The 27,793-nt window shown below is 47.2% G+C and overlaps 1 protein-coding gene across 1 annotated transcript; it reads left to right on the forward strand.

Annotated features, from left to right (window-relative positions):
* Positions 1 to 8,312: 8,312 nt before the first annotated feature.
* LOC311315413 (single-strand selective monofunctional uracil DNA glycosylase-like) lies at positions 8,313 to 27,253 on the forward strand (the record flags this gene model as incomplete). The annotated part of the gene is made up of 3 exons (XM_084446082.1): positions 8,313 to 8,335; positions 8,623 to 8,926; positions 26,720 to 27,253. 3 exons carry the CDS (start codon positions 8,313 to 8,315, stop codon positions 27,251 to 27,253), a joined length of 861 nt encoding a protein of 286 aa, XP_084302208.1.
* Positions 27,254 to 27,793: the final 540 nt, after the last annotated feature.

The following is a 27,793-nucleotide window of genomic DNA, read 5'->3' on the forward strand; positions in this document are numbered from 1 at the left end:
ACACACACACACACACACACACACACACACACACACACACACACACACACACACACAGGAGGAGCTCAGTGAAACCTGCAATCACATAACTGTGAGTGATCCATCAATGTCTGTCATCCTCTGTGTCACTTCACTCAGGCACCGGCATACCTGTATACAAACGACAGAACATTCTGTAATCTCACACAGAATCACGTGACACACCATGAACACCATGAACCCCTACTTAAACCCCTATTATTTGCAGTTTGCACACAGTAAGCTAAACCACAATAAAACTCTACAAACCACAAACACAGAGATGTTGACACACACAACATCTGCAGGTTGGTGGAAATGTTCTTGAATTACGGTGAAAGTGCAGTTTACATTTCATCCACCAGATGTCACTTAGAGCACTCTTATGCCAGCAGAGTCTGTTTGGTATTTGTGGCAGTTGTTAAGACGTGGAGAGAACATAGGAGGGGAAGAATATGGCTTTGCGGAGAGCTTCATTTAGGACAGGACACAGCAGGCAGGGCCGGCCTGTCCTTAAGAGTCTGACTCACGGTATGGAATGTGAATCAAGGAAATAAAGAGGCGAAGTGATGTCGGTCTACTGCATTTGTTGCTATTCACTGACTCTCAAGGTTCGTTGTACTGGATCAGGTCGACGACAAGTCAACCACAAACTTGTAAGACCCTCGTTTGTGAAAGACGGCAGTGGTTCTCATTTCGTGCCAGATTGTTGCCTACATAGCCGATACCTTTACGTCTGTCATGGCAACGTAGGGGTGAGGTGTTGCATCAGGAAGCCAGAAGCAGGGACTGACCACCTGGCCTTGGTGGGCAGAGCAATTGAGCAAGGTGTGATCAGGATGGCGACGCCAGGCTAAGAGATTAAAAAAAAGGCATGAATATATGATAATTAGTATATTTCATATACATCATGTACATGTGACTGCACCGGGTGACTGCATCAGAATCTGTCCCTTCTTCCTACATTTAGACATTTTCCTTAGAAACCTCTCTTATGTGCTGTGATTGTTAGAATCTGTTTTGTGATTTTAATTGAGTATTTTATATGTATAGGTCTACTGTTTGGTTTTGTACTGCATATTTTATTCTATTTATTATCTTTTAGAAAAGCCTCCTATGGACTGGTGTTGAAAATTAGCACTTGTGCTATCCAGCAAGCATGCGACGTCAGGGAGACGTTCAGATCATAACGTCCGTCGCTCCAGAACCCCATTTGTACGTCTGCTGGACCCCTCAATATTCAAAGGTCTGGCTTGGACCCCTCTAAGACATCTTTGGACGTGCAGAACAGGTTCAATATCTGAACGTCTAAAAAAACGTTCATTCTGGCTCCTAATTGGATGTATTTTGGACGTACGAAAAAGACATCTAAAAGACGTCTTTTTGACGTGTCTTTGCTCAGTGGGTACAAACACTTAAGCAATGCATCTGGTCTGTCCACTGTGACTGTTCCAATGTAATTGTGATGTCCATATTAAATAAAAGTTTCATTCATTCATTCATTCATTCATTCATTCATTCCCTGTTGTCTCTCAATCGCCCTCAGCATCACCACGCATCATTCTGCAGGACACCCGACCCAGCGATAACCAGTCTTATTCTCCCATAGGGCAACATGACCGACCAACCGCACGCCCAAGATGAGTAGGACCACATCACAGCCTTTATTTCTACAAACAACAACAAAAATGTGCAAAATGGATTGAATTCAGTGGTATCCTCTGTATATTTTACTTTTGCATACAACTGGACACACACACATGCACACACGCACACACACACTCACAGTTTACACACTCGCGCACACAGACTGTATATAAACACACATAGACACACACATGCACACACACACATACACACACACACACACACACACACAGACTGTACACACTGAGTGGTGGTATGTCAGACTGCAGAGGCTTGCGGCTCTGTCAGCGTGGCTGATGAATGCTCTCTTACCGCTTCCCCTGGATTATCAGAGGAGTTCACCGGGAGGGGAAGGTGATCCATCAGAGGGGAGGAGGAGAGAGCGAGTGAAAGACTGGGAGGGAGGGAGGGAGGGAGCGAGGGAGGGAGGGAGGACGGGGGAGAGGCAGCCTGTGAGAGATGATGAGGCGAAGTACAGAGAGTTAAGAGAACGAAGAGGAGGAAAGAGAAAGAGGAGACGAAGATGGGGTGAAGTGAGAGGAAATGAGAGGAAGAGAAATTGAGAGAAGAGGAGGGGCGTGAAAGAGGGAGAGGTGGACAGAAGGAAGATGGTGAAGGAGAGAGAAAGAAAAGAGAAAATACACATTAAAAGGCTAAACAGAGATGGAACGCTAGGTTCTTTTTTTGGTTCAGCTTTGCACACACCCTGACGGGAGGGGGACGAGGGATGAGGAGGTAGAGGTATGGAACAGCTGTTCACAGACCCCTCTCTCTTTTTCCTTTTCACACACACACACACACACACACACACACACACACACACACACACACACACACACACACACACACACACACACACACACACACACACACACACACACAAACACACAGCAGAGACATTTGAAGATGTAATGGAGTCTGTGATCTAGGAGCCGAACGGAGTGACAGGCTAATCCTGGAACAGAGCAAAGTCCTCATCAGATAGAACATTTTGGCCACATCCTGTCCTCACTGTACCAGGCACCCGGGGGTCTGCAGGGATCCCATTAGTCCACACCCAGGCTCTTTCTGAACATTTATGCATTAAAATGCTTTTATCTATAAAGACTATGCACAGGACTTGATGGCAGAACAGCAGGAAGCAATAGCGTTAACCCGGGTCTTGACTCCAGGATGAATACAGTGAAAACACCCTCTCATTACTCATATTTACTGCGAGAAGACACTTTTATATCCGTTTGTTTTGCATGCTGAGATAGCACTTGTGCTCAGACAATTAGATTATGTCACTAGACAAACGCATACAGTTCCTAGGGGGAAGGACTTGGAAGATGACGCATAAAAAAATCTGTGTGGCAGCACGGAGCTGTTGCAGTATACTGCCTCACAGTAGGAAGGTCTCCGGGCCTTTCTGTGCAGAGTTTGCATGTTCTCCCCGTGTTTGCAAGGGTTTCCTCCCAGAGAACCCAATACGAAAAACTTTCAGAAGAAGAGATGCTCTTCAGTCCTGTCCCTGACCAGGACCTGGACTGAGCACTTGGACTTGGTCCCCAGACACCATCAGTGATGGCTGTCCACTACTCCTGGCTGGCCCTGGAGGAGTATGGCTCACTGCTCCTGGAGGAGGACGGCCCACTGCTCCTGCCTCCCCTGGAGGAGGACGGCCCACTGCTCCTGGAGGAGGACGGCCCACTGCTCCTGGAGGAGGATGGCCCACTGCTCCTGGCTCCCCTAGAGGAGAACGGCCAACTGCTCCTGGCTCCCCTGGAGGAGGACGGCCCACTGCTCCTGGAGGAGGACGGTCCACTGCTCCTGACTCTCCTGGAGGAGGACGGCCCACTGCTGCTGACTCCCCTGGAGGAGGACGGCCCACTGCTCCTGGAGGAGGATGGCCCACTGCTCCTGACTCTCCTGGAGGAGTACGGCCCACTGCTCCTGGCTGGTCCTGGAGGAGGACGGCCCACTGCTCCTGGCTGGCCCTGGAGGAGGATGGCTTGGATGGGAGGAATGCAGGGAGCAATTTCCACCGGTGAACCCCGAAGTTGCATGTGTGTGTGTGTTGTGTGTGTGTGTGTGTGTGTGTTGTGTGCTACTGTATGTTGCCTCTCACTATGTGTCATGTTGTGGCCAATTAAAGACCCCCCCCCCTCGGGTCCTGGAATGAATGAATGAATGAATGAATGAATTGAAAACTGACGATGAAACTGTATTTATGCTGATTAGAGTGAGAACCCAGTAGTCTCTCTCCAGCCAGTGAGAACCCAGTAGTCTCTCTATAGCCGGTGAGAACCCGGTAGTCTCTCTCCAGTCAGTGAGAACCCGGTAGTCTCTCTCCAGCCAGTGAGAACACGTTACTCTCTCTCTCTAGCCAGTGAGAACCCGGTACTCTCTCTCCAGCCAGTGAGAACCCGGTACTCTCTCTCTCTAGCCAGTGAGAACCCGGTAGTCTCTCTCCAGCCAGTGAGAACCCAGTAGTCTCTCTCTAGCCAGTGAGAACCCGGTAGTCTCTCTCCAGCCAGTGAGAACCCAGTAGTCTCTCTAGCCAGTGAGAACCCGGTAGTCTCTCTCCAGCCAGTGAGAACCTGGTAGTCTCTCTCTAGCCAGTGAGAACCCGGTAGTCTCTCTCCAGTCAGTGAGAACCCAGTAGTCTCTCTCCAATCAGCCAGACAGATGATGGGTTTGTAAAGGACACATTAGCTAGTGTTGAGAGGGACTTAAGGGGTGCCATTTGAAAAGAGCAGTGTTGACTGGGGTTTGTCTGTGTGTGTGTGTGTGTGTGTGTGTGTGTGTGTGTGCAGGCCCGCACATAAGGGGGGAAAACGGGAAGGCTTTCTGGGGCCCAGCCACAAAGAGGGGGCCCATGCAATCAGCCCCCCCCCCCCAAAGGTTAATCTAAGTAATAAATGATGGCCGTGTACCCACTAAAAAAACCCTGGGACTAATCCCTAGACCTCCCTAGTCCCTAGAACTCCCTAGTCCCTATAGGACGACCTGTTGTAGTTGGCCACACAGCAGGGTAATATGCTCCTTGCATGTTGCACACAGAGGGACAGTACAAGTGACTAGCCTGCTTATAGCCTGCTTATAGCCTGATTATAGCCTGCTTATAGTCGGGCAGGTGGATAGAGAAAATAACTCCTCCTTGGATTTCTGTCCATAAGAAAAAATATTTTTTCCAACTGATGTCTTAGTTACAACAACATTGAACTAGGAAAGCATTTTTGTGTTTACACATGTGGTATTTATTCAGTTTGAGAAATCCCTGCGATTGCTCTCAGCAGTTAAACCAGGAGGTGCTCGTCATCACGGACTCATGACCCTCAATATGTCCATGGGAACAGCAGATGTCTTAGTTATAACAATATTGAACTAGGAAAGCAGTTTCATGTTTATTTTGTGTAGGATTTATTCTGTTTGGAAAATCAACGCGATCGCTAAACATGGAAGGTCTTTTTGCACAATTAATTTAAACATGGCGCCGTTAATATAAAACTTTGCCAGTAGCCAACCAATCAGAAATGTTTATCGCTGCCATCACCACCCACAAAGTATCAGTCCCCGGCAAGAGTACCACCTCGCCAACAAGCACTTTCTGGGGGTATTTAGTTCCCTGGTACTTTCCCCTTAGACCATAGTCTCGTGGGTCAGACGAGTCGACTTCCGGCCCGGATTGTCTACGTCTGGTATTCAGGCACTGACATTTTGTTGAAGGAAGTTGGGGGAAAAAAATGGCGGATATCCCGTCAAAATTCCGTAGAGAGTAGTAGACAGTCCGGACCGGAAGTGATGAGTTTTTTTAAGAACTTCCTTTTACAAATTCTAAGCGGCTGAAGTCCAGACTCTCTCCTCCGTAGAGTGTCTGGCTCCGAGACTACTTAGACCCTGATCCTACGGTATGAACAAAGCTAGTACCCCCAAAGGTTCCTCGGTCCTGAGGAAAGGTAGGCTACCGCAGTGGGAAAGGGCCTAATGTTGACCAAAACTTATATCGAAGCAAATTAGTTAGTGCTTTTTACGACCCCCCACCCCCTCGAAAACTGAATAGAAATTAAATTGCGTGCGACTTCATGCGTAGTCTATCTACAACAAGTGTAGTTATTCAGTGTAGTTTGTAGCATTTTTGTTTGTTTTTTTAAAATAATTTTCAAGGTACTGTGTATATCTGTGCCTGTGTGTGTAAGGCATGCTCTTGAACTTCAGGGATTATGACTGGACAATATCCTGCAGTCATGTGTGGGATGACTTTGAATCAGGGGACCATAGACAGTTTGGTAGTGTGTGTGTGTGTGTGTGTGTGTGTTTGTGTGACATTGTAGATGTCCATGTACACCAATCCCATTCTGGCCCAGAGAGGCCTGCTAAACCTTTTACCTGCCCTGTGATGGATGGATGGATTTCTGTGGAGGCTATCAGCTTGTATTGTAACATGTTTAGAGGACCTCGGCAAGGATTAGGTGTGTGGCTTCTTAGGTGTGTACATATTGGTGTGTGTGAGAGAGATTCATATGTGTGGGTATGGTGTGTGTGTGTGTGTGTGTGTGTATGTGCGTGTAAATAACAACCAATCCAATACAGTCTTCAGTGAGAGGACTGCAAAAAATAGACCTCACTTGGTTCACCACTAGAGGGTTCTCCAGTAATTTACTGCCAGTCATCTACCATGGCTTTTCAGCTGCATGTTAAAACCACCAGACCATTTATCAGTGTATTCCTCCTGAACGTTTGCACACACGCATACCACACACATATTCACACATATGCTACACCTACACACACACACACAGACACACACACACACTCACATACACAGACACAGTTCAAACCTTGCTAACTTAATAACAAATGTAGTAAAAAAGCACACACAGTCACCAAGATATAGACATATACTAATGCACATCACACACACACACACACACACACACACACACACACACACACACACACACACACACACACACACAGACACACACACACACACACAGGGGCTAAATGATCCATGGTGAAATTGATGAAGTGCGTCTGCGATCTGATTTTCCTTTTATCAACCCTCTCCTGCAACAATTAAAATATTCATCAAAACAGAATTGGCAGGAGAAAAAAGAAAACATGAGATGTATGAAAAAGGAAGATATACAAAACCCTTTTTCCTGTAAGATAATTAGATTTTGTTCAGTTCCCCATCCAGTCTGTGTGGCATATCCTCCTCTTTCTCTCTCTCCCCCCTTTCTACCTCCTAGCATCGCTCTCTGTCATCCATACGCTCCAGACGTCGACCTGCGACCCCAGTCAGGTTCATCTGCAGGTCAAGCATGGTGTGTGTGTGTGTGTGTGTGTGTTGGAGATTGTAGGCACTCTCCCCTAGTTGGAGACACGGCCGCTGCTGCCATGGCAACAGCACCCGGCTGGGTGAATGGAGAGATGGAGCCTCGGTCTCAAATGTAACACTCCTGTCATCCCTCCCACTCACTCCCTTAGCGCATTCTCGTCTCTCCTGTCCTCCTCTCTCCGTGTATCTGTCCGTTCTCCCGGTTCTTCTCTCCCTCTGGGCCTCTCTGTCTTCAACCAGTCACATGATTTGGATTAAAATGTGCAATTAAACAAATAAACAAATGCATGTAAAGAGAAATCTAAATCAAAATAAATCCATCTTTGAACATAATGTATACCATGAGAGCATGAATGCTTACTTAAATTGATAAAAGACTAGAAACACATTTCAGAGTATTGCCAATGTATTGTTTGTAGACAGTTGTTTAATACTGTATACACTACTGCCACGCTGTGCTCTCCAAGACTTGTTTAACCCTGCACTAATCACATACTGCTTATCAAATGTAAACTGAGGAAATGTATTTAACCTTTGACTCTAAGTCTCAAAGGACAGGAGACAACAGGGACATGCATGTCAGTGATAACCAATTACCCATTAGCAACATCAAAGATTGTGGCGGTGTTAGTCTGCCTCTATGAAACCAGGGTCAAAGCTAGCTTCTCTAGGCTCCAGGTCATGTAAAGGACAAGAGTAAGTGTGAGATGGACTGAAGAGAGAGAGAGAGAGAGAGAGAGAGAGAGAGAGAGAGAGAGAGAGAGAGAGAAGGTGGGGGATCTCCCAGTAAACAAATGCATCATAGTCACTTTTGTGTCTCTCTGTCCGTCTTTCTCTTTGTATCATCCCGCCCCCCCCCCCCCCTCTCTGTTTCACATGCTGCTGGGTGAAGTATTGGGCAGTTTTCTGTGTGTCTTTGCACAAAATGTTGGGGCTTATTAAGGGTTTTTCAAGATGTGTGTATATGTGTGTGTGTGTGTGTGTGTGGGTGCGCGTGTGTGCATGCACATGTCCATTTTGCATCTGCTGTGCCCAGTTGTTCAAATGAGAAGTAGGCTAGCCTACAGTATTTGAAAAGTTGACCAAGACAGGCTGCAGTCAGTATTTCTGCAAAGACACGCCATGCTCAAGCATGTCAGCGATAGGTGGCGATGTCTACGTAAAACAGAGAGCGGCCCTGCATAAAACCAGCCCTTCATAAAACCTCCTTGGAACAACCTCTATGGAGAGCTATACCTCCATGGTGGAGAGAGATCCGTATCGACGCTACTCCCAGAATGCCTTTCGCTGACGTATTTGTTGCCGGAAGGCGTCTACGAGAATGAACAAGAACGAAATCCCGAGGTAGCTGACCTGGCGAAACCATTCGATTTTTGCTGAATAACATTATTGTTCGTGCTGTTGAAATTTGACACATATTAAATAGTCCTAATTCATGTTTCGGTGTTAGGTTTGCAGTTATTTTCGTATTTAGTGATACATAATCAGCATGGTTCCGCGCCTTTCATTAACGTTAGCTAGCCAGCCTTATAATACAAGTTATATTAGTAGCCTAGCTGCACCCGACTAAAGTTAACGCAGCGTCAAACAACATTCAAGTGAGAATTCGATTTTCTCTTATCTCTTTGTAGGGTCGGCGATGTGGATGCGGAGGGACAGGGTGTGCACAAAGAGGAGAAAGATGTTCTCTTGTTCTTGCCTCCCAAACCGGTGTCGGACGGTACCACCGCATCATCCCGGTTCCTGCACGTGGAACTGGAGCTGAACGCTCACCTTCGCCGGTTATCTTTCAGCGAGCCCGTGCGCTACATCTACAACCCGCTGGAGTATGCCTGGGAGACTCATCGCTGCTACGTGGAGACGTACTGCGGTGGTGGACAGGGCATTCTTTTCTTGGGGATGAACCCTGGACCTTTCGGCATGGCTCAAACAGGGGTGAGGAGTAGAATCCTACATTTATTCGCCATATATAACCAGTACAGGTACATTGGAATTCTTGTTAATGGATCATGGGGGGGGGGGGAGGGCTGTCCAAGGCGTGTCTTCAGTGGTGGTCTACTGCTGCTGTTGGCTGTTAAGCTGGTGAACCGCGTCAGGGTAGAGTTAATTGATCAGGTTATTTTTGGGCAGCCAAGTGGTTTCAGTTAAAACAGTAAACCAGGCAAATATGTGCAGTGACATATTCATCTGTAGATGGCAAAGCCCATGAGTTTTTTTTATTTTTTTATTTTATTTAAGCTTTATTTAAGTTTAACAAAGTTTATTACATGCAAGCACGCAAGCAGCACAATAGTGGAGGAACCAAACCCTCAAAATTTGGAGATACCCCTCCCCGGGGTAGAACAAAACGGGACATTGTTTTTTCATATCTTTAATATGTCCCCTACATTATATGGATTGTCCCAAGTTTTACTTTTACTGCAAAAGTCATGAAATTCATCCATGAAGTGACTTACCCCATAGGCCAAAAAAGTGCAAAAAACGCCTTACCTTAAAGAGGGAATTCCAAGATAATCCTTTGTCATTTTCTACCAGATGGTTGTCTTTACATCATACTTGCACAGATGCTCTACAGGTAGTGTCCCTACTTCCCAAAGCAACCAGGATGACAATATTTGGTTCTATTTTGAATCAGCAGCCTCCTATATAAGGCTTATTATAGGCGGAAAGAGCAAAACGTTATTTTGTATGAGGAATATTCACATTTAATCCTGGTCCTACTGTTCTATCAGGGATAGAACAAAACCTGACCTTATTTTTCATAACTTTGACTTATCCCCTTCATAAAATGAATGATCAGACTTTTTACTTGTTTTGAAAAATCCATGAAATTCTTCAATAAAGTGATTCACCACATTTGCAAAAAAGAGCCAATTATTCCAGGCCTGCCCTGAAAAAGGAGTTCCAAGCTAATCCTGCATAATTTCCCATCTACTGGTTGGATTTACTTTATATTTCCACAGATTGTCTACAGGTAGAACCCCAACACCCCAAACCAACCAAAGTGTCACAATATTAATTGTATTGTGAATTAGCAGGCTTTTATAGACTACTACGCCGTGTTACAGACAGGTACGTCAACGTTTTTTTTTTCTGAGTTACTTCTAATCTTGGTGTAATAATACTGTAAAATGCCTTCATACAACACAACTGCTCAATAACAGGGAATACAATTTGCTACCATGTTTTCACCCACTTCATATTCATATGGAATCTATAGATGATGATCAGATTATATCTCTTTTCTGAGTTACTTCTAATCCTGGTGTAATTCATTAGGTCGTCCTCAGACGAGCTTGACAGCGAAGTCTCCAATCATCTTGGTCTTCCATACATCCAGCCAGTTCCGCAGAACTCTCCACTCCTGCATCCCTCCTCAGTACATCCACATATGTTGGTGTGGGACGTCCTCTTAAAGGAAAATGCTTGTTTTTGACAACCTGGACCTTATTTACGACATATTATAAGAAGTTTGACTCACCGAGATCACTTTTGTGTTGTTCGGAGGCCTGTAGAAGAAATTTAAAATCCAGCGCGAGCCAGTATATCCATGTAATGGCGGCGCACGGGGCACTGAGAATGCAGTTTCTCAAAATCCATTTTCGGCCGCTAAACGGTTGTTTTCATCAATCAGATTTGATGAATCGACAGTTGAGATTCCTCAAAGCGAGCCATTGTTTCGGTTTTCAAATACGTGGTCTGTAGCCTCTGTAATATGATCTTTACACGCCTCTCCCCCACTTGCTCCAGCACGCATGCGCACAGGCCAGCGCGCAGACTGGCTATTCTCCGGCTCACATTCTCTGCGCTACGATCGTAGTTGGTGCCGAGAATATTGTCGTCGTCATTCGTCAGCAACAATCCGATCGTAGCGCAGAGAATGTGAGCCGGAGAATAGCCAGTCTGCGCGCTGGACTGTGCGCATGCGTGCTGGAGCAAGTGGGGAAAGGCGTGTAAAGATCATATTACAGAGGCTACAGACCACGTATTTGAAAACCGAAACAATGGCTCGCTTTGAGGAATCTCAACTGTCGATTCATCAAATCTGATTGATGAAAACAACCGTTTAGCGGCCGAAAATGGATTTTGAGAAACTGCATTCTCAGTGCCCCGTGCGCCGCCATTACATGGATATACTGGCTCGCGCTGGATTTTAAATTTCTTCTACAGGCCTCCGAACTACACCAAAGTGATCTCGGTGAGTCAAACTTCTTATAATATGTCGTAAATAAGGTCCAGGTTGTCAAAAACGAGCATTTCCCTTTAAATCGGTGCCTATGTGTTGGCTCCCAGAGCACCAGCTTGCTGGCTGGGAGTTCATGATGTCTGTGGCAGTGGCCAGCAAGTTTCATCCTCCTGTATGCCACTTTCTCAATCAGCTTTGGTAGCCCCCCATACAGATGCTTGTTGGTAACATGCTCGTTCTGGTTGACATTTAGCACCACATGCAGCATTCTGGTGTAGCACCCATCCAGAGACTTCTGCAGGGTAGGATTCAGGTTCCAAGTTTCACAGCCGTATAGGAGGACAGACTCCACGGTCGCATGGAAGAAGCTCAGATTGATGTGTCGAGGGAGATTGGAACCACACACTATTCATGCCATTCAGGGCCCTCCATGCCAGCGCTTTTCTTACCTTAAGGACCTGTTCTGATGAGTTGACCCAGGAACCCAGGTATTTGAAGTCGCTAACTTCTGCTAGAGCATTGCCCCCTGCTGTCTTGAGAGGTGGGTGGTCCAGGAGGGTGTTGTAAGTGATTGCCTCAGTCTTCTTTGCATTCAACCTGAGGTCAATCCTGGCACATTCTGCCTCTACTCTGTTCAAGAGCTCCTGTGCCTGCTCCACACAGTTGGACATCAGACAGATGTCATCTGCATAGTCCAGGTCTGCCAGGACTACAGCAGGGTTTCTTCTAGACTTCCTAGGTGTTATAATGAAGCCAAGCTCCAGCGCGTAGTCCAGGGCTACAATGAAGAGATAGGGGGCAAGAGTGTCCCCCTGTAGCACCCCTGCTAGGATGTCGAACTCCTCACTGTTGCCATCCGGGGTTACCACTCTGGCTCTTGTGCCCCTGTACATGGCCTCTATGGTTAGGAGGGACCCCGTAGGCCTTAAGGATTTTCACCATCACGCCTCTGTGTATTAAGTCAAATGCTTTTTGAAATCAATAAAACACAAGACTGCTGTTAGGTTGTTTTTTTCACCTCCTCAATGATCCTCCTTAAGGCCAGGATGTGGGCTATGGTGGTCCTTCCTTTTCTGTAGCCATTTTGGTTGTCCCTCAGGTGAGGGTCAATGGCATCTCGAATCCGGTTTAGTATCATGCGGTTGTAAATTTTCACTATGACACATGTCAGGCTAATGCCACAATAGTTGTCTGGCTTAGACAGATCTCCAGATTTCGGCACCAGGATGATGTTGGAGAGGGACCATATATCAGGCTTGATGTTTTCTATCAGAGCTTGGTTGCAGATCTCCAATATGACGTCGAGATCACAGTTATTAGGGACCTCTGGGGGGATGCCATCCGGCCCAGCGCTTTTCCCTTGCTTCAGAGCAGACTTCGCTGTGGCAAACTCCTTAGCTGTAAAGGGGCCATCGTCAATCACAAGATTTGTGAGGACTGCAGGTATTTCTTCCTCAGCTCCTTCCACTGTCGGGTGTGTGCCTAGGAGATCTCGGAAGTGGGTGAACCAGGAGGCCACTTTCTCTTCTGGGCTGCAGCCTGCTAGTTGTCCCTCCCTTGACCTCTTGCGCCCACTCATCTCGTTTATGACCTTCCAGGACTCCTTGTACTGTTGTTCGCCATGCACCACCTCCACCTTCCTCACCTTCTCCATCAGTTCCTCCTCTTTGATCCTGTCGTAGGTGTTGAACAGCTGCTGTTTGGCCTCGTTCAACACCTCCCGACTCTCTGTGGTCCCCTCTTCCTATGCGCCTCTTTCATCCGTGCCCGCGCCCTCATGACCACTGGGTGCTTGGATCTGGGGGAGGCTCTGAGTCTCCCCTTTGTCGGCACCCACCTCCTTGCTGCCTCCTCGTTAGCAGTGAGAAACTGCCTATATGTTGTCCGAGGCTTTTCCTCTTCGGCCTGCAGTTGTAAGCGGCTTCTCACCTCCACCGTGTAGCCGGCCTGGAGGTTGGGGTTTCTTGCGAAGGCCTCCCAGTTGGGCCGGGGCCTCGGGATGTTCTTGGGGACCCTCAGGCTCAGACGCAGCCTCGAACGTACTGTACGACTCTGCGTTGAGGATGGACGTCCTCCATTTCCTTCTTACCAGTATGTAGTCCAGCTGACGTAGCATACCGGTAGCTCAGTCCTGGAATTTCCATCTCTTGCCCATTCTCTTAGGGAACAAGGCGTTGGCGGCCAGGAGCTTGTGTTCTGTGAGCAGAGTAGTTAGATGTTCTCCGTTGCGATTGGTGGTGTTGTGGTATGTGAAGGGTGCATCTTCTGGTCCAAGCCTCGCATTGAAGTCCCCCAGGATTATCAGGAAGTTGTGTGCCGGCACATGGTGGATCGCTGTGCTTAGGTCCTCGTAGAACTTCTCCACTTCCTCAACTGGTGCTGCGTTGGTGGGAGAGTACACACTCATGACAGTTGTTACCGGGTTCCCCTCGAAGTCAGCGATAAGGATCCTGTCAGTGTGTTGCTGCACCCTACAAAGAGCTTTTCGTGCTCAAGGGCTCACCATTAGCCCCACGCCACCTGTGGCGGCCTGGGCATCATTTCACCATGCAGATGAGGTGATGAACGAACATTCCCCCACTCTGCAGTATACAATTGGCTGGTCAGTGTGCACTCTCCTGTGCTCCTGGACTCCCAGGGTCTCCACACCCCTCTCACCAACACAGTGCGCTAGTTCCACTAGCCATGTCTCCTCCCTTGTTTGTGTTGAAGGTTCCCATAATAAATGGTCTCCTACAGCGCAAGAGTGCATTGGACAGTGGGCTGTGGTCAGACTGAACCCTTCCTCTCCAATGGAGAGGGTTTCGGGTCCAGTCATCATAGTGTCCCCCCAGAGGGAGGACCAGCACCACTGTCCGCTGCTTGGTTCCTGCGGACTCCCGCCGCTGGTAGTGTAGCGTAGGATTCTCGATGATCGGTGTCTCCATTGTCAGGCTTTACAATGCTAGTTAAGGACTGTGGGGCGCAACTACTCACAGCCCTACTCTGGCCATTTTGGGCTTAAAGTTCTCATCCGCCCTTGCTCCACACCTCCAGATGGTATATGGTGCGGAGCCAGGCGCGCGCAGCACCTGTGGTTTTTGTTCGGAGTGACCTTCTCCTAGATGGGTTGCCTACCATGGCTATGAGCCCCATCTGCCCATGCTATTTGCCCATAGCTGGGGCAGTGGTTGGCAGGAGCCAGGGCGTGTCCACACATGGGTGGGCCTGTGCACCTTGCCGCTGGGGGCCCACTGTTGCTCCGAGATCCCCTACAGTTTAGCCTGGGACCGTGAGATACCCAGTTACCATGTGTAGCCGCAGGGAGGCACTGTAGGAGTCTTGGCGGTGGAGTGGCTTTGTACCGGCAGAAGGAGACTTACGCACTCGGCTCCTCTTTTCACCCTCAGTGAGGAGGGTTAGCCAGCGGCAGTAGCTGAAAGCAGAGTAGCAAGCAGAAGCGGCATGCAGCATGCACTAACTACAAGCACTACTACACTAACTACAAGCACTACTACCACAGATCTACTGCACTACGCATCACACAACCCTGCACAGTAATGCACACCATTCAAACTGTAAAATGCCTTCATAGAACTGGCATGTCTGTGGTTGAAGCAAGAATGCAACGGAGCTCATCAAGAGTGGTACATGGCTGGTCCTTTGCCTTCTTTTTTGGACCATAGAGATGAATAGCATATTTTCTTGCCACCGGTAGAGCCTCTGGAAGGCAATCAGTCAAGCCAAAGGTTCTCAGATCCTGAAGCTCATTTATGTGCTTGTCAAGTTTATTGAAAGCTGTGGATTTGCCTATTTTTATGTAGGTCTATCTCGCATCAACCACAGACATGCCAGTCTCACATCTGCCTCCCACTGAAGATGCTTTTGAACAGCCCGTCCTACGGGAGATGTACCAAACTGGCATATGGTGCCACAGTCATGTCGCTAAACCCCTCCTTTGGAATCCAGTTGGAAAAGGTTGGATACTAAAATATGATGTATCACTACAGCCAGTCCTTTTCAAAAAGGAGCCTGGACCGAAAGCTGTGAGAGATCTCACCCATCTCTATTGCAATGATACAGATTGCAATAAAACAAGAAAGTGCCAGTGTCTGTCTGTGGGATTGCACTGCACATAATATTGCTCCTGCACTTCCATAGACTGTCCTAATGCTAATGACTGATTCACCCCCCTGGAAAACAATTTGACCAGTAATTATTCAGTTCCTCCCCCAGTGCTCAAATAGTTTGTTGATTTCTAAATATCACAAAAAGTAACTAAATAATAAGTCATCTATAGATTCCATATGAATATGAAGTGGGTGAAACATGGTAGCAAATGGTATTCCTTGTTATTAAGCATTCGTGTATTATGAAGGCATTTTACAGTATTATTACACCAGGATTAGAAGTAACTTAGAAAAAAAAACATTGATGTATCTGTCTGTAACACAGCCTAGTAGTCTATAAAGGCCTGCCGATTTAAAATACAATAATATTGTGAGACTTTGGTTGGTTTGGGGTGTTAGGGTTCTACCTGTAGACAATCTGTGGAAATATAAAGTAAATCCAACCAGTAGATGGGAAATGATGCAGGATTACCTTGGAACTCCTTTTTCAGGGCAGGCCTGGAGTATTTGGCTCTTTTTTTACAAATGTGGTGAATCACTTTATTGAAGAATTTCATGGATTTTTCAAAACAAGTAAAAAGTCTGATCATTCATTTTATGAAGGGGATAAGTCAAAGTTATGAAAAAATAAGGTCAGGTTTTGCTCTATCCCTGATAGAACAGTAGGACCAGGATTAAAAGTGAATATTCCTCATACAAAATAACTTTTTGCTCTTTCCGCCTATAATAAGGCCTTATATAAGAGGCTGCTGATTCAAAATAGAATCAAATATTGGCACCCTGGTTGCTTTGGGATGTAGAGACACTACCTATAGACCATCTGTGCAAGTATGATGTAAAAACAATCATCTGGTAGAAAATGACAAAGGATTATCTTGGAATTCTCTCTTTCAGGTTAGGCGTTTTTTCTACTTTTTTGGCCTATGGGTTAAGTCACTTTATGGATGAATTTCATGACTTTTGCAGGTGTCGCTCGTCCCACTCCGGTGCCCCATCTTCCTCTCAATCTGCAGGGGGTGCAGTCCATGGTTGTAATTCTCCCTGGTACAGAGTCAAAGTCGCTTTGTGAAGGTCGGAACTCCATTTTTCTCCTTTTTTCTTTGCATGGTCCCTGAGTGTTTTCTCAGCGTGGACAGCATGTGCCTCAACCAAGTCCAATTTGGCGGTTTCCCACCCAACACATCTTTTTGGTCTGATCTGCGATCTCAGGCAAGAGGCCGTTGAGGAAGCTGTTTCTCAGATGAGCTTCGCTCTGCGTCACCATTCTCTGTGCCTGAGTGTCAGGTTGATCCAGACCATCACAGTCATTCAGACTTGGGTCAAACGATGGAGATAGTCATTACAGGATTTTGTACAAGAGGGTTTGTCTGCAGGCGCCGACCTTTGTCATGTCCAGTCTGAGTGGAAAGGCCGTTCTCATGCGTTCACAGAGCCCCTCGGTCGCGGCCCTGTAGGCATCTTCCTGGCCGCCTACAGCTCTGTCCTCGTGGCCCTGGTCATCTTGTGATGGCACACATGGCGGTGGTGGAGGGGCACCGTTGAGGTTGAGATCCACCTGAACACCCTGAGACCAGGGTTGAGTCCTAGATTGCCCTGCCTGTGTCTGTCTTTCCCTCCTGTAAGCCTCTTCTACCCACCTGTTTAACTGAGCTGGACTCCTCTCACCATAATTCTGCATGAATAACCTTGGGAGAAAATGTTGTCCTTCCCAGATGAACCGGTCTTACTATCAGAATTTCCCATGTTAATTAAAAAAAAATGCAATTTTGTTTTGTAGTCTTATTACGTATTTCAAATAATATTCTCCAACACAGCAACAGTAAACACTTGAGTACAATAAAGCTATAGACACAATACAACAATCCCATATGTACAATATAACACAACTAGAAAGTACATTTCCTGGAGAAAATGTGAGGTGGGCTAGCTGCTGCAGTTGTATGTAACAGCTACTGCTAGAACTACTACGGACCAGGCAATCTCCATGCACCCACCGGCGAAGACCGTGCGTCTCTAGCCCAATCAGGGGCTGAGTTGTGGGGTCTGTGGTGTGGACAGTGGCATGGTGGTGAGACTCCGCCCCCTCAGGTCAGAGCTGGTCGAGGACAGTGTACCCCTCTCTGGGCCACCTACCCGCCCGCACCGGTGAAGACCATGTGTCTCTAGCCCACTCAGGGGCTGAGTTGTGGGGCCGTGGCGTGGATAGTGGCATGGGGGTGAGACTCCGCCCCCTCAGGTCAGAGCCAGTCAGGGACAGTGTAGCCCTCTCCGGGCCACCTACCTGACTCAACCGGTGAAGACCGTGTGTCTCTAGCCCACTCAGGGGCTGAGTTGTGGGGCCCGTGGCGTGGATAGTGGCGTGCTGGTTAGGCCCCGCCCCCTTGGGTCACAGCTAGTCGGGGACAGTACAGTGACCTCTGGGCAATTTCAATGCATCCACCAATGAAGACTGTGTTTCTAGCCCACTCAGGGGTTGAGTTGTGGGGCCCGTGGCATGGATAGTGGCGTGGTGATGAGACTCCACCCCCTCAGGTCAGAGCCAGTCGGGGACAGTGTACCCCTCTCCGGGCCACCTACTTGACTCCACCATGAAGACCTCCGGGCAGTCTCCTTGCACCCACTGGTGAAGACTGTGTGTCTCTAGCTCAATCAGGGGCTGAGTTGTGGGGTCTGTGGCGTGGTGGCGAGACCACCACGCCACCACGAAGAGAAAGAAAGAAAGAAAGAAAGAAAGAAGGAAGGATGGAAGGAAGGATGGATGGATGGATGGATGGAAGGATGGAAGGAAGGAAGGATGGAAGGATGGAAGGAAGGAAGCAAGGATGGAAGGAAGGATGGATGGAAGGATGGAAGGATGGAAGGATGGAAGGAAGGAAGGATGCAAGGAAGGAGGGAAGGAAGGAAGGATGGATGGATGAAAGAAAGAAAGCAGGATGGATGGAAGAAAGAAAGAAAGAAAGAAGGATGGATGGATGGATGAAAGAAAGAAAGAAAGAAGGATGGATGGATGAAAGAAAGAACGAACGAAAGAAAGAAGGATGGATGGATGGATGGATGGATGAAAGAAAGAAAGAAAGAAAGAAAGAAAGAAAGAAAGAAAGAAAGAAAGAAAGAAAGAAAGAAAGAAAGAAAGAAAAAAAAGAAAGAAAGAAAGGAAAGAAGGATGGATGGATGGATGGATGAAAGAAAGAAAGAAAGAGAAAGAAGGAAGGAAGGAAGGAAAGAAGGAAGGATGGAAGGAAGGAAGGAAGGAAGGAAGGATGGAAGCAAGGAAGGAAGGAAGGAAGGAAGGATGGAAGGAAGGAAGGAAGGAAGGAAGGAAAGAAAGGAAGGAAGGAAAGATGGAAGGATGGATGGATGGATGGATGGATGGATGGATGAAAGAAAGAAAGAAAGAAAGAAAGAAAGAAAGAAAGAAAGAAAGAAGGATGGATGGATGGATGGATGGATGGATGAAAGAAAGAAAGAAAGAAAGAAAGAAAGAAAGAAAGAAAGGAAAGAAGGATGGATGGATGAAAGAAAGAAAGAGAAAGAAGGAAGGAAGGAAGGAAGGAAGGAAAGAAGGAAGGATGGAAGGAAGGAAGGAAGGAAGGATGGAAGGAAGGAAGGAAGGATGAAGGAAGGAAGGAAGGAAGGATGGATGGAAGGAAGGAAGGAAGGAAGGAAGGAAAGAAAAGAAGGAAGGAAAGATGGAAGGATGGATGGAAGGAAAGGAAAGGAAGGAAGGAAGGAAGGAAGGAAGGATGGATGGAAGGAAGGAAAGGAAGGAAAGGAAGAAAGAAAGGAAAGAAGGATGGATGGATGGATGAAAGAAAGAAAGAGAAAGAAGGAAGGAAGGAAGGAAGGAAGGAAAGAAGGAAGGATGGAAGGAAGGAAGGAAGGAAGGATGGAAGGAAGGAAGGAAGGATGGATGGAAGGAAGGAAGGAAGGAAGGAAGGAAGGAAAAAAAGGAAGGAAGGAAAGATGGAAGGATGGATGGAAGGAAAGGAAAGGAAAGGAAAGGAAAGGAAAGGAAAGGAAAGGAAAGGAAAGGAAGGAAGGAAGGAAGGATGGATGGATGGAAGGAAGGAAAGGAAGAAAGGAAGGAAAGAAGGAAGGATGGTACATACTGCTCCCCGGACCACACACATGCACCCAACTGTGAAAACTGCATCTTTAGCCAACTCAGGGTCTGAGATGTGGGGACGGTGGCGTGGATAGTGACGTGGTGGCGAGACTCCGCCCCCTCAGGTCAGAGGTTGTGGGGGGCAGGTCAGTGATTGCCATGTGTCTATAGCCCACCCCGGGCGGAGCAGTAGCTGTGGATGTGTTGTATGGAAGTTGAGGTTAGAAGCAGTAGCAGTGAAAAGCAGTAGGTGTTTGTTATAAGTACTGCTAGTACTACACTCAAAAATAGACTAGACCACTCATCATAACATAAAAGAAAGGAAGGAAAGAAAGAAAGAACGATGGAAGGAAGGAAGGATGGAAGGATGGAAGGAATGAAGGAAGGAAGGAAGGATGGAAGGATGGAAGGATGGAAGGATGGATGGAAGGAAGGAAGGAAGGAAGGATGGAAGGAAAGGAAGGAAGGAAGGAAGGATGGAAGGAAGGATGGGAGGAAGGAAGGAAAGGAAGGAAAGAAAGAAAGCAAGAAGGAAGGAAGGAAGGAATGGAAGGAGGGAAGGAGGGAAGGAAGGAAGGAAGGAAGGAAGGATGGAAGGAAGGATGGAAGGAAGGACTGAAGGAAGGAAGGAAGGATGGAAGGAAGGAAGGAAGGATGGAAGGAAGGAAATAATAAAAGAATGGAGGAAGGAAGGGAAGGATGGAAGGAAGGATTGAAGGAAGGAAAGAAGGAAGGAGGGAAGGAAGGAAGGAAGGAAAGGAAGAAAGGATGGAAGGAAAGAAATAAAGAAGGATTGAAGGAAGGGATGGAAGGAAGGAAGGAAGGATGAAGGAAGGATGGAAGGAAGGAAGGAAGGAAGGAAAGAAAGAAAGAAAGGAGGAAGGAAGGATGGAAGGAAGGATGGAAGGAAAGGAAGAAGGATGGAAGGAAGGGAAGGATGGAAGGATGGAAGGAAGGGAAAGGGGGGAAGGGAAGGGAAGGGAAGGAAGGAAAGAAAGAAAGAAAGCCAGAAGGAAGGAAGGAAGGATGGATGGATGGATGGATGGAAGGAAGGAAGGAAGGATGGAAGGAAGGAAGGAAGGAAAGAAAGAAAGAAGGATGGAAGGAAGGATGGAAGGAAGGATGGAAGGAAGGATGGAAGGAAGGGAAGGAAGGAAATAAAGAAGGAAGGAAGGATGGAAGGAAGGGAAGGAAGGATGGAAGGAAGGAAAGAAAGAAGGAAGGAAAGCAAGGAAGGAAAGGAAGGAAGGAAAGAAAGCAAGAAGGAAGGAAGGAAGGAATGGAAGGAGGGAAGGAAGGAAGGAAGGAAGAAAGGAAAGGAAGGAAAAATGGAAGGAAGGAAGGAAAGGAAGGATGGATGGATGGAAGGAAAGAAAGAAAGAAAGAAAGAAAGAAAGAAGGAAGGACGGAAGGATGGAAGGATGGAAGAAAGGATGGATGGAAGGAAGGAAAGGAAGGAAGGATGGAAGGAAGGCAGGAAGGAAAGAAAGAAAGAAAGAAAGAAAAAAGGAAGGAAGGAAGGGAAGGAAGGAAGGAAGGGAAGGAAGGAAAGAAAGAAGGAAGGATGGAAGGGAAGGAAGGAAGGAAGGATAGAAGGAAGGAAGGAAGGAATGAAAGGAAGGAAGGATGGAAGGAAGGAAGGAAGGAAGGAAGGAAGGAAGAAAGGAAAGGAAGGATGGAAGGAAGGAAAGGAAGGATGGAAGGAAGGAAAGAAGGAAGTAAAGGAAGGAAGGAAGGAAGGATGGAAGGAAGAAAGGATGGAAGGAAAGAAAGAAAGAAGGATGGAAGGAAGGAAGGGATGGAAGGAAGGAAGGAAGGAAGGAAGGAAAGAAAGAAAGAAAGAAAGAAAGAAAGAAAGAAAGAAAGAAAGAAAGAAGGAAGGATGGAAGAAAGGAAGGAAGGAAAGAAAGAAAGAAGGATGGAAGGAAGGGAAGGAAGGAAGGAAGGATGGAAGGAAGGGAAGGGAAGGGTGGAAGGAAGGATGGAAGGAAGGAAGGAAAGAAAGAAAGAAAGAAGGAAGGGAAGGAAGGAAGGAAAGGAAGGAAGGAAAGAAAGCAAGAAGGAAGGAAGGAATGGAAGGAAGGAAGGAAGGAAGGAAGGAAAGAAAGAAAGAAAGAAAGCAAGAAGGAATGAAGGAAGAAAGGAATGGAAGGAGGGAAGGAAGGAAGGATGGAAGGAAGGAAGGAAGGATGGAAGGAAGGAAAGAAGGAAGGACAGAAGGAAGAAAGGACAGAAGGAAGAAAGGAAAGGAAGGAAGGATGGAAGGATGGAAGGAAGGAATGAAAGGAAGGAAGGATAGAAGGAAGGAAGAAAAGAAAGGAAAGGAAGGAAGGAAGGAAGGAAGGAAGGATGGAAGGAAGGAAGGAAGGAAAGAAAGAAAGAAAGGAAGGAAAGGAAGGAAGGAAGTATGGATGGATGGATGGATGGATGGATGGAAGGAAGGAAGGAAGGAAGGAAGAAATGAATATGAATGCTACCACAGTAGTCATAAAAGGGTGCCTGTACAGAGAGCCTGCACGTGTCCCCAAATTCAAATCCCAACTGACACTGTGAGCATCGTCTCATTCACTTCAATGGAAAGGCATGTTGGATTCAGACAGCTCTCTCTCAAAAAGTATAAAGGTCACAGCCTAGATATTAGGACCGAGGGAATCCTGAGAAAATGCTGAACATTTTAGGCTATTATATGTCCGTGTAGCTTAAAAACTGTAGGCATGGCGACGAGTTAGAAAAAGTGTAAAAATGCAAAATTAGCAGCTCAAAAGTGTGGGCCCATACGTTTCAATGGAGAGCGCAGTTGCCGAACAAATCGTCATACAGCGAAAACTATAAGTCACACGGCTTAGATACTTACATTGTACGAATCGGCACAGTTGTGTGAAAGTTTTGATGTATAATATGTGTGTGAGCTTTCAAAACTGTAGGAGTGCCAGCAGTTTACAAAATGTGTAAATATTTTCAAAGCAACAGCTGCCACCACTCTAAAAGCATAATGATACTGAACATTCCACCAGCAGTTTCAATGGCACAAACATTACTATTAAAAGTTAAATTACTAAAAAACTATAAAAAATATCAAAAATCTGAATACATCCGTTAAAGAGCTAAACATCGTGAACATTTTAAAGTTTGAATGAAGTTTCTAGCACAAAGTATGAAGAAGTTATAAAGGAGACAAAAAACAGGGAGAATAATAATAATAACTAGAAAGTACATTTCCTTGAGAAAATGTGAGGTGGGCTAGCTGCTGCAGCTGTATGTAACAGCTACTGCTAGAACTACTACGGACTGGGCAATCTCCATGCACCCACCGGTGAAGACTGTGCGTCTCTAGCCCACTCAGGGGCTGAGTTGTGGGGTCTGTGGCGTGGATAGCGGCGTGGTGGTGAGACTCCGCCCCCTCATGTCAGAGCTGGTCGAGGACAGTTTACCCCTCTCCGGGCCACCTACCCGCCCGCACCGGTTAAGACCATGTGTCTCTAGCCCACTCAGGGGCTGAGTTGTGGGCCGTGGCGTGGGGGTTAGACTCTGCCCCCTCAGGTCAGAGCCAGTCAGGGACAGTGTACCCCTCTCCGGGCCACCTACCTGACTCAACCGGTGAAGACCGTGTGTCTCTAGCCCACTCAGGGGCTGAGTTGTGGGGCCCGTGGCGTGGATAGTGGCGTGCTGGTTAGGCCCCGCCCCCTTGGGTCACAGCTAGTCGGGGACAGTACAGTGACCTCTGGGCAATTTGAATGCATCCACCAATGAAGACTGTGTGTCTCTAGCCCAATCAGGGGCTGAGTTGTGGGGCCCGTGGCGTGGATAGTGGCGTGGTGGTCAGACTCCACCCCCTCAGGTCAGAGCTGGTCGAGGACAGTGTACTCCTCTCCGGGCCACCTATCTGCCCGCACCGGTGAAGACCATGTGTCTCTAGCCCACTCAGGGGCTGAGTTGTGGGGCCGTGGCGTGGATAGTGGCGTGGGGGTGAGACTCCACCCCCTCAGGTCAGAGCCAGTCGGGGACAGTGTACCCCTCTCCGGGCCACCTACCTGACTCGACCATGAAGACCTCCGGGCAGTCTCCTTGCACCCACTGGTGAAGACTGTGTGTCTCTAGCTCAATCAGGGGCTGAGTTGTGGGGTCTGTGGCGTGGTGGCGTGACTTTGCCCGCTTGGTTCAGGGCCAGGCGTGAACAGTGTGGGCCGCACCGGGCTATCCACCTGCCTTCACCAGGGAAGACCATGTGTCTCCAGCCCACTCAAGGACTGAGTTGTGGTGTCCGTAGCATGTTCAGTGGCGTGGTGGCGTGACTCCGCCCCCTTGGGTCAGAGCCGGTCGTGGACAGTGTAGGCCATGCCGGGCTACACACCTGCCTGGCTCTAGCCACCTCCGAGGCTGTGTTGTGAGGTCCGTGGCAAGGATAGTGGCGTGATGGCGAGACTCCGCCCCCTCCGGTCAGAGCAGGTCGGGGGCAGTGCACTGACATCCGGGCAATCTCCATGCACCCAACAGTGAAGACCGTGTGTCTGTAGCTCACTCAGGGGCTCAGATGTGGGGACAGTGGCGTGGATAGTGGCGTTGTGACGTGACTCCGCCCCCTCGGGTCAGAGCCGGTCTAGGACAGTGTACTGCTCCCCGGACCACCCACATGCACCCAACCGTGAAAACTGCGTCTTTAGCCAACTCAGGGTCCGAGATGTGGGGACGGTGGCGTGGATAGTGGCGTGGTGGCGAGACTCCGCCCCCTCAGGTCAGAGGTTGTGGGGGGCAGGTCAGTGATTGCCAGGCCATCCCCATGCACCCCTCATTGGAGACCATGTGTCTATAGCCCACCCCGGGTGGAGCAGTAGCTGTGGAGGTGTTGCAGTAGGTGTTTGTCATAAGTACTGCTAGTACTACACTCAAAAATAGACTAGACCACTCATCATAACTCATAGTTTTATTGAGTTCAATAGCTGAAAGAGGAGAAAATATATTAATATGAGTTTGCAGCCTGAAAAAGAGTGTCATTCTGAATATTTCTTTGAGAAAGAAAGAAAGAAAGAAAGAAAGGATGGAAGGAAGGAAGGAAGGAAGGATGGAAGGAAGGAAAGAGAAAGAAAGAAGGAAGGAAGGAAGGGAAGGAAGGAAGGAAGGAAGGATGGATGGATGGATGGAAGGATGGAAGGAAGGAAGGAAGGAAGGAAGGAAGGAAGGATGGAAGGAAGGATGGAAGGATGGAAGGAAGGATGGAAGGAAGGAAGGAAGGATGGAAGGAAGGAAGGAAGAAAGAAAGAAAGGAAGGAAGGAAAGGAAGGATGGAAGGAAGGAAAGAAAGAAGGAAGGATGGAATTAAGGGAAGGAAGGATGGAAGAAAGGATGGAAGGAAGGATGGAAGGAAAGGAAGGAAGGATGGAAGGAAGGAAGGAAAGGAAGGAAGGATGGAAGGAAGGAAAGGAATGAAGGATGGAAGGAAAGAAAGAAGGAAGGGAAGGATGGAAGGAAAGAAAGCAGGAAGGAAGGAAGGAAGGAAATAAGGAAGGATGGAAGGAAGGGAAGGAAGGAAGGATGGAAGGAAGGAAAGAGAGAAGGAAGGATGGAAGGAAGGAAAGAAAGGAAGGATGGAAGGAAAGAAAGAAGGAAGGATGGAAGGAAGGAAGGGAAGAAAGGATGGAAGGAAGGATGGAAGGAAGGATGGAAGGAAGAAAGGAAGGAAGGAAAGGAATGAAGGATGGAAGGAAAGAAAGAAAGAAGGGAAGGATGGAAGGAAGGAAAGAAAGGAGGAAGGAAGGATGGAGGGAAGGAAGGATGGAAGGAAGGATGGAAGGAAGGAAGGATGGAAGGACGGATGGAAGGAAGGAAAGGAAGGAAGGAAGGAAGGAAAGGAGAAGGGAAGGAAAGGAATGAAGGATGGAAGGAAAGAAAGAAAGAAGGAAGGAAGGGAAGGAGGGAAGGAAGGATGGAAGGAAGGAAAGAAAGGAGGAAGGAAGGATGGAAGGATGGAAGGAAGGGAAGGGAAGGGAAGGGAAGGGAAGGAAAGGAAGGATGGAAGGAAGGAAAGAAAGAAAGAAGGAAGGAAGGAAGGAAGGAAGGATGGAAGGAAGGATGGAAGGAAGGACGGATGGAAGGAAGGAAAGAAAGGAAGGAAAGGAAGGAAGGAAGGAAGGAAGGAAAGGAAGGATGGAAGGAAGGAAAGAAGGAAGGAAGGATGGAAGGAAGGAAAGGAATGTTTAATACGTTTAAATGGAGAGCGCAGTTGCCGAACAAATCGTCATACAGCGATAACTATAAGTCACACGGCTTAGATACTTACATTGTACGAATCAGCACAGTTATGGGAACGTTTCGATATATAATATGTGTATGAGCTGTTAAAACTGTAGGCATAGCAACAAGTTAGAAAAAGAGTAAAAATGCAAAATTAGCAGCTCAAAAGCTAGAGTGCAGCGCCATACGTTTAAATGGGGAGCGCAGTTGCCGAACAAATCATCATACAGCGAAAAGTATAAGTCACACAGCTTAGATACTTACATTGTACGAATCAGCACAGTTGTGTGAAAGTTTTGATGTATAATATGTGTGTGAGCTTTCAAAACTGTAGGAGTGCCAGCAGTTTACAAAATGTGTAAATATTTTCAAAGCAACAGCTGCCACCACTCTAAAAACATAATGATACTGAACATTCCACCAGCAGTTTCAATGGCACAAAAATTACTATTAAAAGTTAAATTACTAAAAAACTATAAAAAATATCAAAAATCTGAATACATCCGTTAAAGAGCTAAACATCATGAACATTTTAAAGTTTGAATGAAGTTTCTAGCACAAAGTATGAAAAGGTTATAAAGGAGACAAAAAACGGGGAGAATAATAATAAAGAAAGAAAGAAAGAAAGAAAGAAATAGTGGGAATATCACAAGTTGGGCTAGCTTTTACAAGCTAGCCCACCTAATTACATTTGCATTTCTTTTCCTCGAATGTACTTCTGTGGTTTTTTCCCCTCAAACTTCTGATCAATTAGTTCATTTCAAATGTACTAACTTCTTCTGATCAACCAGTTAATTTTAAATCTAATAACTCCTTCTAGTCAATTAGTTAATTTTATTAATTTTCACTCTTTCAGCCATGGAGTGTACAAACCTCCCTTTTTAAATTTAAGCTTAGAGAGTGTACCTTTGCATGCAGACCTGTATATTATGTCACCGTAATCGAACACTGGGGGTAATTTGTATGAGGGTGAGTTTGGCAGAAGAGGTGAAAGTGAGACGATTTCTATAAAGAAAGGAGCCATGAGTGTTTGTTTGGTTAATAATGATAGGAAACATGTTTTTATCCTAATTGTAATACATACCTCCCTCTGTTTTCAGGTCCCATTTGGAGAGGTGAACTCTGTGCGGGATTGGCTGAAGATCACAGGAGAGGTGGGGCATCCCCCTGACGAGCACCCCAAGCGGCGAATCACAGGGCTGTCCTGTACCCAGAGCGAAGTGAGCGGCGCGCGTTTCTGGGGCTTCTTCAGGAAGCTGTGCGGCGAGCCGACCCTGTTCTTCCGTCACTTCTTCGTGCACAACCTCTGCCCGCTCATCTTTATGAGCGCCTCTGGGAAGAACCTGACGCCCCCGGAGCTGCCTGCTGGGGAGCGTGACGCCCTGCTGGCGCTATGTGACACGGCCCTGTGCCAGGCGGTGGCCGCCCTCGGCGTCTCCATGGTGATCGGTGTGGGCAGGGTGGCCGAGCAGCGGGCGCGGCGAGCCCTCTCTGCAGCAGGCATGCAGGTGCGGGTCGAGGGCATCATGCACCCCTCCCCCAGGAACCCGCTGGCCAATAAGGGCTGGGAGGCAGTGGCCAAAGCCAAGCTGGCAGAACTTGGTGTCCTATCACTGCTGAGCAACACCACATAACCTCTGCATAATTAGTCTCCAATGAGAAATGCTCTACCTCATCCATTACATTTACAGTAGATTACAGTCATTTTGCAGACCCTTTTATCCAGTGACTTACAATAATTACATTTAATGTAGGTAGTGTACTACTACTCTGCCACAAGTGCATCTCCCCTATAAATAAGTGACTAAGGGCCAAATCCACAAATGGATTGCGTGGCTTTTGCAGTGGCAAAACCTGTGCAAATGAGACAACTTCTTTATAGTTCAATGTTCACCTTTCTTGCTATTAGTTTATGAATTTGCCTTAGCAAGACCCCAAAAATCATTTTTGTGACATGAGACTGCATGAGACCCTGTGAATTTATTATTTTAGAATTTTGGCATTCTGGCTAGTACACTGGCAGGAAATCTTGAGGTGGAAATGGAAGTGATGTGTTTTGCGTGTCACAATATCAGGAAGACAACAAACCCTTTGCCCCGCAAATTTATCTACATGCACATAAAAGAAAGAAGACCGTTATTTACCTGCATTGAAGCCATCCTTCCAGAAAGTGA

Source organism: Borostomias antarcticus (genome assembly GCF_949987555.1).
Source record: "Borostomias antarcticus genome assembly, chromosome: 11".
Classification (NCBI taxonomy): domain Eukaryota; kingdom Metazoa; phylum Chordata; class Actinopteri; order Stomiiformes; family Stomiidae; genus Borostomias; species Borostomias antarcticus.